The following is a 12,750-nucleotide window of genomic DNA, read 5'->3' as shown; positions in this document are numbered from 1 at the left end:
AGTAACTGGGATTACAGGCGTGTGCCACCACACCTGGCTAATTTTTAATTTTTTTGTAGAGATTGGGCCTCACTGTGTTGCCCAGGCTGGTCTCCAGCAATCGTCTTGCCTCAGCCACCCAAAGCGGATTTTCTGTCTTGATTCTTTTCTCGCTTCCTACCATATTTCATTTATTTGATCAATCATTCACTTTACAAATGTTTATTGATTATTCACAGGCTCAGGCACTGTGCCAAAATCGTTCTCTCTCATCTGGCGACACCCATCTTCCAGCCCAATCTTGCCAAGAGTTTTGGCCTGGGCCTTACTTCAAAGTGATGTAGACTTGTACTGTAGAGGTCTCTAGAAAGAAAATCCTTGGCCAGGCGCGGTGGTAATCCCAGCACTTTGGGAGGCTGAGACAGGTGGATCACAGCCAGCCTGGCCAACATGGCGAAACCCCATCTCTACTAAAAATACAAAAATTAGTTGGGCGTGGTGGTGCTTGCCTGTAATCCCAGCTACTGGGAGACTGAGCCAGGAGAATCGTTTCAACCCGGGAGGCAGAGGTTGCAGTGAGCCAAGATTGCACCACTGCACTCCAGCCTGTGCAACAGGGCAAGACTCCTCCTTCTCAAAAAAAAAAAAAAGAAAAAAAAAAAGAAAGACAACCTTTAATGGGGGAGATGAGGACAGTCCCTACACAGAATCTTTGGTAGTGTCAATGTATACATTAATTTGCTAATCAACTAGGCTAGTCCTTTAATCTATATATTGTACTGGATTTTAAAAATTCTTTCTTTACTTTCTCATTAGACCTTCCTCTTTTTCTTTTTCTTTCTTTTTCTTTTCTTTTCTTTCTTTCTTTTCTTTTTTTTTTTTTTTTTTTTTTTGAGACAGAGTTTCCCTCTGTCACCCAGGCTGGAGTGCAGTGGCAAAATTTTGGCTCACTGCAACTTCCATCTGCTGGGTTCAAGCGATTCTCCTGCCTAAGCCTCCCGAGTAGCTGGGATTACAGGTGCCCACCACCACGGCCGCCTAATTTTTATATTTTTGGCAGAGACGGAGTTTCACCATGTTGGCCAGGCTGGTTTCGAACTCCTGACCTCAGGTGGTCTGCTTGCCTCGGCCTCCTAAAGTGCTGGGATTACCAGCCACCACCACGGCTGGTCCCTTCCTCCTTCTTTAAAAATTTTTCTCCCACTTCCCACTTTTCATGGGTTAGAGGCATCCAAATTGAATGAAAGTACTCTTTTGGACTGCTTGGGGAGGTGGGGGGGATGTTCTCAGAAAGGGAATTTTCTTTCTGGTCCTAATACCCACCTACTTTTTAAAAGCAGGTTTCCTTATTATTTTGTAAAGTTTACAATTACATCATTAGATACCTCCATGTCTCAGATTTCATTTTTCCAAACTTTTGGGAGAAATGAGTGGAGGGATGGATGGAGTAGAAAATAGGAGGCTTAGGAGGCTGAGGGCTCAGGAGGGGTCAACAGTACATTCAGCCCTCTCCTCACATATTCTGTTCTACCTACAAGTACAGCAAGTGAATCCAAATTTCTCATGCATGCAAACAAAGTTTTTGCATTTGGCCAGTCGGTCCAGTTCTCCTGTCAGTTTCCTTCCCCACTCTGCCTCTGTTCATTAATTCCCTCCTTCTCAATACCTAAACCGTCCACCTAACCCGTCTCCCAGCCCTTTCTTCCACTTCCGGCTACTAGCCTCTCTCGCCTACCCACTATTCTCACACTCAGCATCCCCTGTCTGCACGACATTAAGGAGCTCTGCCGTCCGCAGGGCGTGGGTTAGCGTGAATCAAAGCCAGAGCTCCCGGGTAGGGGTAGGGGTGGGGGTGGTCTCAGAGGTAGGGCGAGGAGGTGGGAAGCGCATTCCCTTCACTGGTGATTTCAACGCAAATTTGCCCGGAGTTCTCTTGCAAGAGAGCTGGCAGGTTTTACTATTTCCCAATCGTTTACTCTCCAAGCTCTCGGGTCCACGCGCCGCGGGGCTGTGCCCTGCACGCTGAAACTTCATTCAAAGCAAGGCGGCCCACGAGGTTGCGCTTGGGGGATCTGGATGACCTCCAGGCCACTTCTTCTCTCTCTCTCTCTCTCTCTCTGAGCCCTTCCCCCACTCCTCCAACCACCTTCGCCGTAAACAAAACTGTCCCCCCGGGCGGAGAGAGGTCGCGCTCTTTCGAACACTCCCTCGCTGAGGGTTAATTTTTCCGATCGCACGAGGGGGAGGAGATTTCCCTGTAGACGAGTAAAAAGGGTGATGGACAAACGTGCGGGCACTAAGACCGCAAGGCATTCATTTCCTCCTACGGTGGATGCGGACGCCGGGAGGAGGAGAGCCCCAGAGAGAGGAGCTGGGAGCGGAGGCGCAGGCAATGCTCAGCCCTGGATATAGCTGAGAGGCTGGGAGAGAGACGACCGCTGGAGACCGAGCGGCGTGGGGAAGACCCAGGGGGGTGGGTGGGGGAAGCAGATAGGCGAGCACTCGAAATCAAGCGCTTTACAGATTATTTTATTTTGTATAGAGAACACGTAGCGACTCCGAAGATCAGCCCCAATGAACATGTCAGTGTTGACTTTACAAGAATATGAATTCGAAAAGCAGTTCAACGAGAATGAAGCCATCCAATGGATGCAGGAAAACTGGTACGTGATGCTTTCGCCTGATACTGTTCCCGGGAGCCCTGCGCGTCTTCCCGGAGTGCCTTAATGTCGGTATTCCCTGCCTGGGCGTGAATGGAGCGATGAATCGCGGGCAGCCAGCCGATCGCTGAGTTCTCGGGTCTCCCGGGTGCAGGAGACGCTGGGGGTGCACGAAGCGCGCGGTCTGTGGGTGCCCCTGTGTGAACCGCGGCCACACAGGCATCTTTTATATAGATTATATAACACAGAACATATATATGTGCATAGAGTGATGTCTGCGCGACAGGGAAGGCGGGAGAGATGCCACAGTCCAGATCGCCTACCTGTGCTACCTCCCCCCATCCCCCCGATTTTCGTCTAGATTTGGGTTTTCTCGCTTGGCCTCCCGCAACGGGAGTGTGAAAGGCAGTGGAGGGAGGACCTTGTCTCCTGTTCCCTTTAACCCTCTCCCGCCCGCCGCCCTTGGCCCTGGTCCTCGCTGTCTCCCCATCCCTCGTGTCCTTCCTTTCTCCTTGCAGCGCTCCTACTTCACTGTCCTCTTCTGTCTGCCGCTTTTCAGCCGGATGCCCCCTTTCTAGTACCCCTTTCCCCACGCGGATCCCTTTCCGGTTTCATAGAGAGACCGGGTGGGAGGGAGGGGAGGTGGGGACAATGAAAACAGTAATAAATGAATGAACCCGAGCGAGTGGAGCCACGCCATTATTAAGTTTCTGTTTTACGGAAACGCCTTTTGGACACACTCACTTCTAATTCTGTGCGTAGCTGCTGATTGGAGTTCAGGCACACAGATTAAAAGCCCCATCGGTCTGCAGAGTCCTTAGGGGCTCTTCCCTAGAAAACTAATAATCAGGGAAAACACCTTTCTTGTTTACTGTAGTCCCTCCGCCAGACCTTTTGAAAAATTCCTGCGTGGGAGGCGATCTAGTGTCACCTTGCAATATTCAACGGAGGAGGATGTGCTCATCTCGCTTCTTGTAGACAGGGTTGTGGCAGAGGTATTCCCCTCCTCCCCTTAACTTCGGGTCTTGCGATCTGTAAAGTGCAAGCCCAACGCACCCTGGAGTTAGGCAAGGGGCCGGCAGCCCGGGGGATCGCTTGACTGGGGAGGGTCGGGCCGCAGGGTCTCCCGGGTGCCGGGGGATTCCGCCCGCCGCGTGCGCGAGCGCGCGTGCCCCGCGCCCTCTTCAATGGGAAACTAGAAACGCCGGCGCGCCTGTGGCCGGGTCGGGTTGGTGCCATACGAGCCGGTTCCACTGGGCCGCAGCCGCGAAAAGGGGGTTTCAACTTCCTGCCCTCCAGCCCCCTGGAGTCGCCAGCCAGTGTTGGGAGGCCCGGCCGCCGCTCCTTTCTCCTCCCGCCCAGCCGAAGCGCGCCCGCTCCCAGCTTCCCGAGGGCTGGTCCGGGCCCCAGTGGCCATTTGCCGCGGCTGCCGGGCGGAGCCTGCCCCCTGGGCCGCGGGCACCGGCGGGGCAGGCCTGCTTGGGGTGAGCTGCGGCGTGGCTGGTGGCGGCGGTGGGCCAGGGGCCCAAGGGCTGCGTCTGGCCCGAGCCGGAGCCTAAGAGGCGGGGACGCGGGCCGCTCGGAAGGACTGGAAGTGCGGCAGCCACATGGGCACGGGGCTGGTGCCCTCCCGGGCCGCTGAGGCCAGGGGGTGCAGGGGTGGGTCCGGAAGGAGATTGAACACCGCGGGTCCAGCCTGCAGATAGGCCTCAGCGTTTCGGGACAACCGAGGCCCCTCGAGCCCTACCCCCCGGGGTCCTTCTCTGGATGCACTTCCTCCTCCCGCTTAGGGGGTGGCGCTGGAGGCGGGGAGGGGGCGGTGGCCCGAGCCGGCAGGCGCCGGAACCGCGCTGCTGGCTAGTCCCGGGCCCGGGTCTTTTGCGCAGCTGTTTGTCATATCCTCTAGCCGCCCTGTTCGGACCCCATAGTCCTCCGGCATTAGCCTGTGTGCTCTGCATTTGCTTCTGTGCCGAATCTCTGACTTGCTGCGTCCTCTTTTAACCTGTTCTTCCGGAGTCCGCTTTCCCTCGCTTTGCCGGCTGACCCCATTCAATGTACGCCCGCCATTCCTAGCCCCACCGCAATCGATACTGCCTCTTATTTACTTGTTGCTTTTTCTCTGAGGCCGCTTCCTAGGCCTGCTCCTGCTACCATTTCCCGCCTCTTCTTTCCATTCACTCTGTATTGAGCCAGACAGGTCTTAGCCCTCGTGGGACCGAAAATGGACAAAAATGTGCCAACGTATCTGCTCCTGTTAGGCTCTGACCACTGTTTCCTCCTGGTTCTTTATCTGTACCTTTTTTCTGGCAATATCCTTTACTGGCTTTTATTTATATACATGGATATTAACTTACAGACCATCAGCTATTCAGGGTACGGTTCTTGTCTTACCCCCCCCCCCCCCCCCCCCCCCCCCCGAATCTGCAAAGCACCTAGCAGAGTACTTTGCATAAGGCACATTCTTGAGAAAATGTCCAGTGAGTTGAAATGGTGATTGGTGCCCATTTTATTGCCAGCACTATTCTTTAATACCCGAAGGTTAACACGCTTGAACTTGCATACCGTGGCAGAGTCACATCTTGGGATTTTTCCCTTCCTGGCTTCTGCTCTCTGTTGATTTTATGGTCTTAGATTGTTTATTGCAGTCAGATAACCCTGCTGGCTGTTACCTCTTACTTGCAACTCTTCCTGACCCTGATTGTCTTACTTTCATGTTTTTTTTAATCCCAGATTTTGTGCATTTCTCCTAATATCCCAGGGTGCCCAATTTTATAATTCTCCTCCCTCCCCAAAAACTGTACAGCCAAAAAGTCTTTATAAACACTTTTTAAAATTTAATTTTATTAGCCGGGCGTGGTGGCTCGTGCCTGTAATCCCAGCCCTTTGGGAGGCTGAGGTGGGTGGATCACCTGACGACAAGGGTTCGAGACCAGCCAGGCCAATATGGTGAAACCCTATCTCTACTAAAAATACAAAAAATTGGCCAGGCCACGGCGGTTCACACCTGTAATCCCAGCACTTTGGGAGGCCGAGGCGGGCGGATCACGAAGTCAGGAGATCAACACCATCCTGGCTAACATTGTGAAACCGCGTCTCTACTAAAAAATACAAAAAAATTAGCCTGGCGTAGTGACAGGCACCTGTGGTCCCAGCTACTCTGGAGGCTGAGGCAGGAGAATGGTGTGAATCTGGGAGGTGGAGTTTACAGTGAGCTGAGATCGCGCCACTGCACTCCAGCCTCGGCTACAGGGTGAAACTCTGTTTCCAAAAAAAAAAAAAAAAAAAATAGGCGGGCGTGGTGGCAGGTGCTTGTAATCCCAGCTACTCGGGAGGTTGAGGCAGGAGAATTGCTTGAACCCGGGAGGTTCAAATTGAAACTCATTTATAGTTTTAGTTTTTATTTTTAGTAAAATCCAGCTTATGCAGGACAAAAAGTGTTGAAGCAAATTTTCTTTTCATTCCCTTTTTAATAGGAGAAGGGAACTTTATAACCAAGGCTTAGACCCTCTTGAGGAGAGAGGAACTTGAGGAAACCACAAAATCTTACCTTTTTCAGACTCATTAACTTAAAATGGTTTCAAATAGTTTCTGGAGGAAAAACATGATATAGTGAAGCTTCTACTCTGTCTTTTGAGAATTTGTGGTTGTCCTTACAAATCTTTTCTTAGTATGAAGCAGAACTCGTTAATTTAGAGAATTAAAACATCTCCCTCAAAAGTGAGCGACATTGGCTTTTGAAGAATTGTGAGAAGGGCCAGGAGTAGTGTTTTGCCAGTAGCAAAAACACTGTATTTGCTAACTAGCATCATTTAAGAGGACCTAAAATAAGAATACCTTGTTAAACATACCCTATAATCCATACTTACTAATCATAGCACAAATTAATGGAAACATACCCTATAATCCATACTTACTAACCATAGCATGTATTAATGGAATGGGAGCCCACTTTCAGAGTAGCATTTGTATACACTAAAGGGTTCAACTGAGGCTAGTTTTCAAGTTTATTGCTGCTTTAATGAATGATTAACCTTATACTCATTGGCCTAGCCATGAAAGTAAATACTGCAGACTTTTTTACTTTGCTAGCAAATAGTTTCATATATAATAGGTTAGAATAGCAATTGAAATGCAAAGTAGTAAGTCTATTCCCTTGTAGAATCATTCTGGGCCTCATCTTGAAACTACATGTCCAGTGAAAAATATCCTGTCTGGTTATACCGGGTCAATCAGAGTTTATTACATGAGGTAGAGGAAAATGCCTGCTCATAGGTCCAAATAGGAGTTTTGAATTCTAATTTTACACTGAAAAGTCCTTGTGATTTTACAACATTGAAATAGAGACATTTTGCTCTTTTATGAGATGTCTGGCCTTTACCTGTTTTTCTCACTAAGAGCTGACTTAAGTTAGAAGTGCTGCTAGCCAGGGAGCAAAATCACCTGGTGATTGGTAAGGCGACATAAAGTTCATTGAGTGAGAAGGGAAGCTGGGCTCTCTCTGCCTTCTGTTTCAGCAGCCTGCCAGGTTTGTGCTAACAGCAGTGGATGCTAGCTGCTCCAGTTGTAATTGTCTAGCCAATGATGATTATCTTCTGATGTCGGCTGACACGGTGCTCACCAATAGGAAAGCAGGAGGCCTGTGCTGACTGCTGTAACATTATGTATGTGAGGTGACGTCTTCAAAGGGCTTGCCTAGAACCTCATGAAACCCTCCCCCTCTCCTGGCATTCTCCACACATCCAGCCTTTCAAAGCCTTGTATATTTTTCTGACTTTTCTCCCTACTCACTCCCTTGGTGGTGTAAAAGGGTTTACTTGTTTTAACATTTTGTATTCTGTATTATAGAGTCTATAAAATAGTGTAGGAATTTTAAGAATTAAATGCTGTTCAGCTGAGGAAACCTTTTTATTCACACATTTATTTTTACCAAAGGAAAAAAATGGATTGAAACTTCTATTTTATGTTATGTTATGTTATGTTATGTTATGTTATGTTATGTTATGTTATGTTATTTTTGAGGCAGGGTCTCACTCGGTTGCCCAGGCTGGAGTGCTGTGGTGCAGTCTCGGCTCCCTGCAACCTCTGCCTCCAGGTTCAAGTGATTCTCATGTCTCAGCCTCCCAAGCAGCTGGGATTACAGTTGCCTGCCACGACACTAAGCTAATTTTTGTATTTTTAGTAGAGATGGGAATTCATGTTGGTCAGGCTGGTCTCAACCTCCTGACCTCGAGTTATCTGCCCACTGCAGCCTCCAAAAGTGCTGACATTACAGGCATGAGCCACCACAACCGGCCATGAAACATTTTAAAAGGAATTGTACATCTGTATCTTTTTTGTAGGTGAAGTTTGGATATTACCACGATGTACAATTTCATGATTAAAGAACATAAAAAGCACTAAAAACCTGTGTTAGCATCTAACTCAAATATAGCAGCATAAAAAATATAGCAACATAATGTTAATGAAACTGTTCAAATGCAGACATAGTATTTGGCTGGTTTTCCTTTAGTCAGGATTGCTTTGAATTGCTTCCTGAAGTCTTCCTTGCAACCTTCTACATGCATTTGTAAGAAAAATGGCTGGAAAACAGTGCATCTGTGACCATGGAACAGAGTAGGCCAGAGTTTCATTTCATCATTAACATTGTAGCAACAAATTTGGTCAGCTCTGTAGGAATATAGGGTGTCTATATTGTACCCATGTCACTTGCTGTTTATTTTGAGGTATCACAGTTCATATTGATTTAGGATTAAAAATTGTGTGAGGATCATAACATGACATTCAATCATTTTTAGAAAGCACTGGGATGTAGGCATATGTACTAGGTTAAGAGTGAGAAGAACGAGAAAATATATAGAGAAAAAACGTGATCTCTGTGGGGTCCTAGAAAATAAAGTTGTGCTGGAGCTTTGATCTGAACTTCCATGTATCTTTTAATAAATTATAAATATTCATGCAATTCTTGTTTAGGATTGCAAAGGATGAAAGCCAGCTTAATGCAAAATATTTTATGATTATATTATCCATCTGTGTATTTGTACTAGTTATAATTAGTGGTTAAAATTTTTACATGAAGTCTTTCTCATGTTAGAAGTAAAATTTTGTGATCTTCAGAGGATTGCCTGTTGCCTTTTTGTTGGAGAATGATTCTAAATGTGTCAAAGTGTGTAACATTGGACCTTAATGAAACTTTTCAAATGCAGACATAGTATTTGACTGTTGTTTTTCCTTTAGTGAGGATTGCTTTAAATTGCTTTGTGAAATCTTCCTCGTAACCTTCTGCATGCATTTGTAAGAAAAATGGCTGGAAACTTCAAAGTCAACTTATTCCATATCTAAGAGCTGCTTTATATGCTTCCTTGAAAGCAGAATCTTTCTTTTTCTTTTTTTCTTTTTTTTTTTTTTTGAAACAGAGTTTCGCCCTTGTTGCCTAGGCTGGAGTGCGATTGTTCCATCTTGGCTTACTGCAACCTCTGCCTCCCGGGTTCAAGTGATTCTCCTACCTCAACCTCCTTAGTAGCTGGGTTTACAGGCATGCGCCACTACGCCTGGCCAATTTTTTTTTGTATTTAGTAGAAACGGGTTTTCACCATGTTAGTCAGGCTGGTCTCGAACTCCTGATCTCAGGTGATCCACCTACCTCAGCCTCCCAAAGTGCTGGGATTACAGGTGTGAGCCACCGTTACCAACCAGAAGAATCTTTCAACTTAGATAGTGGAAGAGTTATGAGGGGGATGGAGGCTTTGAAATACTTAGGGGGATATATAATAACCATTTAATCAGTTTTCTTTTCTTTTCTTTTTTTTTTTTTTTTTTTTTTTGAGCCTGGTCTTGGCTCACTGCCACCTCTGCTTCCCGGGTTCAAGCATCAGCCTCCTGAGTAGCTGGGATCACAGGCGCCCAGACTCCCATCTAATCAGTCTTTAGACAACAAAGTAAAATGAGTGTGGCACTATTCTGGCAATTCAGGAATTTATCTTTGCTTAAGCAATCTGAAATATTTCAGGTCCAAGTATTTTATTTTCTGAAATGAGTTAACCCAATATTGTCTTAATGATTAACTTAATTTTTCACATATGGACACAGGTGAGCCAAACTGTCCTTTATTAATAGGAACCAGACATCATTCCACAAAATTTGCCTCAGCCCTCCCTTTACTCTTTATGTAGCTCACATCCACCCACTCCCATTTACTTTTCTTTTGTCTTTTTTAGGAGAGTTTAGGGAAAATTACCTGTACCACATATGTCATTTCTGTTGATAGTACTAGGTAATCTGAGTGAAACTATAACTTGGCTTTATTGTAATGTTAAAACTCATAACTTCATTCCTTTATCCAGATTCTGATTGTATGTGTATTCAGGCAGGTACAAATGTTGGCATAGTTATTCAGGTTTCCGAGAACTTTAACAAAACCCAGCATCTCTAATTATATTTACCCTCCAATAATTTATTTTAGAGATACATGAGTCCTTTTTAAAAAAGTATTGTATGGGTTGGGCATGGTGGCTCACACCTATAATCCCAGCACTTTGGGAGGCCGAGGCAGGCAGATCACTTGAGGCCAGGAGTTCAAGACCAGCCTGGCCAACATGGTGAAACCCCATTTCTACTAAAATTACAAAAATTAGCCAGGCGTAGTGGTGGGCATCTGTAATCCCAGCTCCTCCAGAGGCTGAGGCAGGATAATCGCTTGAACCTGGGAGGTGGAGTTACCAGTGAGCCAAGATTGTGCCATTGCACTCCAGCCTGGGCGATAGAGTGAGACTCCATCTCAAAACAAAACAAAACAAAACAAAACAAAACAAAGTATTGCCCAAGAGTAAAGAATATGAATTTGTAATTTTAAGTTGGTTGTGCAAGAGTTATCCCAAAGCTTGGGACCATGTCAGTCATCTAAGTTCAAGCCTACATTTATCATGATTCCTTTATATATTGAGTGTTCACGACTTTCAGCTTTAAGGTTCCTATTACTAGGAAACCCTTTGTTGAGTTAGTCGCCCAGTGTGAACTTAGTGAGATTTAACTTTAAGCCTTTACTTTGTACAAAAAAAAAGTATGGGAGAAGAAAGACTTACACTTACATTTGCTGAGATAAGATAAATTTGCTGAGATAAATTAGACATGCTGATTAGTTTTGCTAGAAAATCACTTAGTTTTGTAATACTTTTATTTACAGAGATTCATATTTCGGTTTTTTTTCTTGCTTTTTTTTCTTGCTAAAACTTTTGTAGAAGACTTCCTAGTTGTGAAATAGGGAAAGTTTTATTGATAAAACATATTTTGGGGAGGGAGATCTACGTCCTCAAAACACATATCAGGTTTATAATCCTATTTTAAGTGAAACAAGTATAACTCCATTTTCTTCTTCTGTCTCTCTCTTTTTTTTTTTGAGACTGAGTCTTGCTGTGTCTCCCAGTCTGAGTGCAGTGGCATGATCTCGGCTGTCAGCTCACTGCAACCCCCACCTCCTGGGTTCAAGCGATTCTCCTGCCTCAGCCTCCCGAGTAGCTGGGATTACAGGCACCTGCCGCCACACCTGCGTAATTTTTGTATTTTTAGTAGAGACAGGGTTTCACCATGTTGGCCAGGCTGGTCTTGAACTCCTGGCCTCAAGTGATCTGCCTGCCTCGGCCTCCCAAAGTGCTGGGATTACAGGTATGAGCCACTGCATCTAGACTCTCTCTCTCTCTTTTTTAAATAGAGACAGGGTCTTGCTTGTCACCCGGGCTGGAGTGCAGTGGCACAATCATACTGCACTGTAATCTCAAACTCCACTTCTGGGTTCAAGCGATCTTCTTGCCTCAGCCTCCCAAGTAGCTGGGATTACAGGCACGCATCACCTCGTCTGACTAATTTTTTTATTGTATTGTAGAGATGGGGGTCTTGCTATGTTGCCCAGGCTGGTTTTGAACTGTTGGCCTCAAGTGGTCCTTCCTCCCGTCTCAGCCTCCCAAAGTGCTAGGATTACAGGTGTAAACCACCACACCTAGATAGCAGGGTAGATTTTCTTCATTCTGGAGCAATGATACTAACAGTTAATACATGGTTACCTGATGGCAGGCATTCTTTTACAATGTTTTGCATACTTTTTTTTTTTTCTTTTTGAGATGGAGCTTGTTGCCCAGGCTGGAGTGCAATGGCTCACCGCAACCTCTGCCTTCCAGGTTCAAGCAATTCTCCTGCCTCAGCCTCCCAAGTAGCTGGGATTACAGGCATGCGCCACCACGCCTGGCTAATTTTTTTGGTATTTTTAGTAGAGACGGGATTTCTTCCATGTTGGTCAGGCTGGTCTCGAACTCGTGATCTCAGGTGATCCGCCTACCTTGGCCTCCCAAAGTGCTGGGATTACAGGCATGAGCCACCGTGCCCGGCCAATGTTTTATGTACTTTAACTGTTAAACCCTTGCAGCCACCCTTTATGATCTTTTGCACAATGGACAACTCAGGAAAGGGAGTTGGGATTTGCATGTAGGAATCAGAAAAGTAAAACTGGGTTCCAGACTTGAATAAGGCTTGGATGGGTGGTGTGACGATGAGGGGTGTGTCACAAGGCCCCAGTCATCCTCTTATTTGAATATTAATACAATATTCAATCAGAAAAACAATGCGCTTGAAAACTTGCCTGCACTGAAAACATGTCAGGTGTCTATAGTTTTAGTCAATGATCTCACAAATGTCTCTTTTGTTAATTTTCACTAGGTGGATCCTGAATACTTAAGGCCAGAATAACTGCAGAAAACCCCCATTAGCTTCACTGGCTATGACATTAAACTGAGAATTATTATTTTCTGAAGATCATTTGTTCAGTATCTATCAACACTTTTTATAATTGCAGAAAGCCATGACACCTTTAATGATGCTTCTGTCATAAACTATTTCACAGTTCATGTGAAACAAACTGTGGCATACAGATTTGGAACAGCTTTATAAAGCTTTGGCCTATAAAATATTTTCTGTCTGCTCTGTGATATTAACTTGTTGCACTCAGCTTGGTTCTAGACCCTGGGAATTTGTGTTTCCACCTGATCTGCAGCCAGACTTTCCTCCCGGCAGGTTTTAGTGTAGCCACTTGTAAATAGCCACCCACTGTTGACAGCAAAATAAAAAT

At 45.9% G+C, this 12,750-nt stretch overlaps 1 protein-coding gene across 1 annotated transcript in view; it reads left to right on the top strand.

Annotated features, from left to right (window-relative positions):
* The first annotated feature begins 2,229 nt into the window (after nucleotides 1-2,229).
* Nucleotides 2,230-12,750, top strand: part of ELOVL6 (ELOVL fatty acid elongase 6) — a 149,735-nt gene continuing 139,214 nt past the window's right edge. Inside the window, exons 1-2 of the mRNA XM_010389086.2 lie at nucleotides 2,230-2,368; nucleotides 2,522-2,642. Coding sequence (XP_010387388.1) covers nucleotides 2,554-2,642 — 89 coding nt within the window. The 5' untranslated portion in view covers nucleotides 2,230-2,368; nucleotides 2,522-2,553. The remainder of the gene's footprint in view (nucleotides 2,369-2,521; nucleotides 2,643-12,750) is intronic.

Source organism: Rhinopithecus roxellana, chromosome 2 (assembly GCF_007565055.1).
Source record: "Rhinopithecus roxellana isolate Shanxi Qingling chromosome 2, ASM756505v1, whole genome shotgun sequence".
In the NCBI taxonomy this organism is placed as follows: domain Eukaryota; kingdom Metazoa; phylum Chordata; class Mammalia; order Primates; family Cercopithecidae; genus Rhinopithecus; species Rhinopithecus roxellana.
This window is presented reverse-complemented; position numbering and strand designations above follow the sequence as displayed.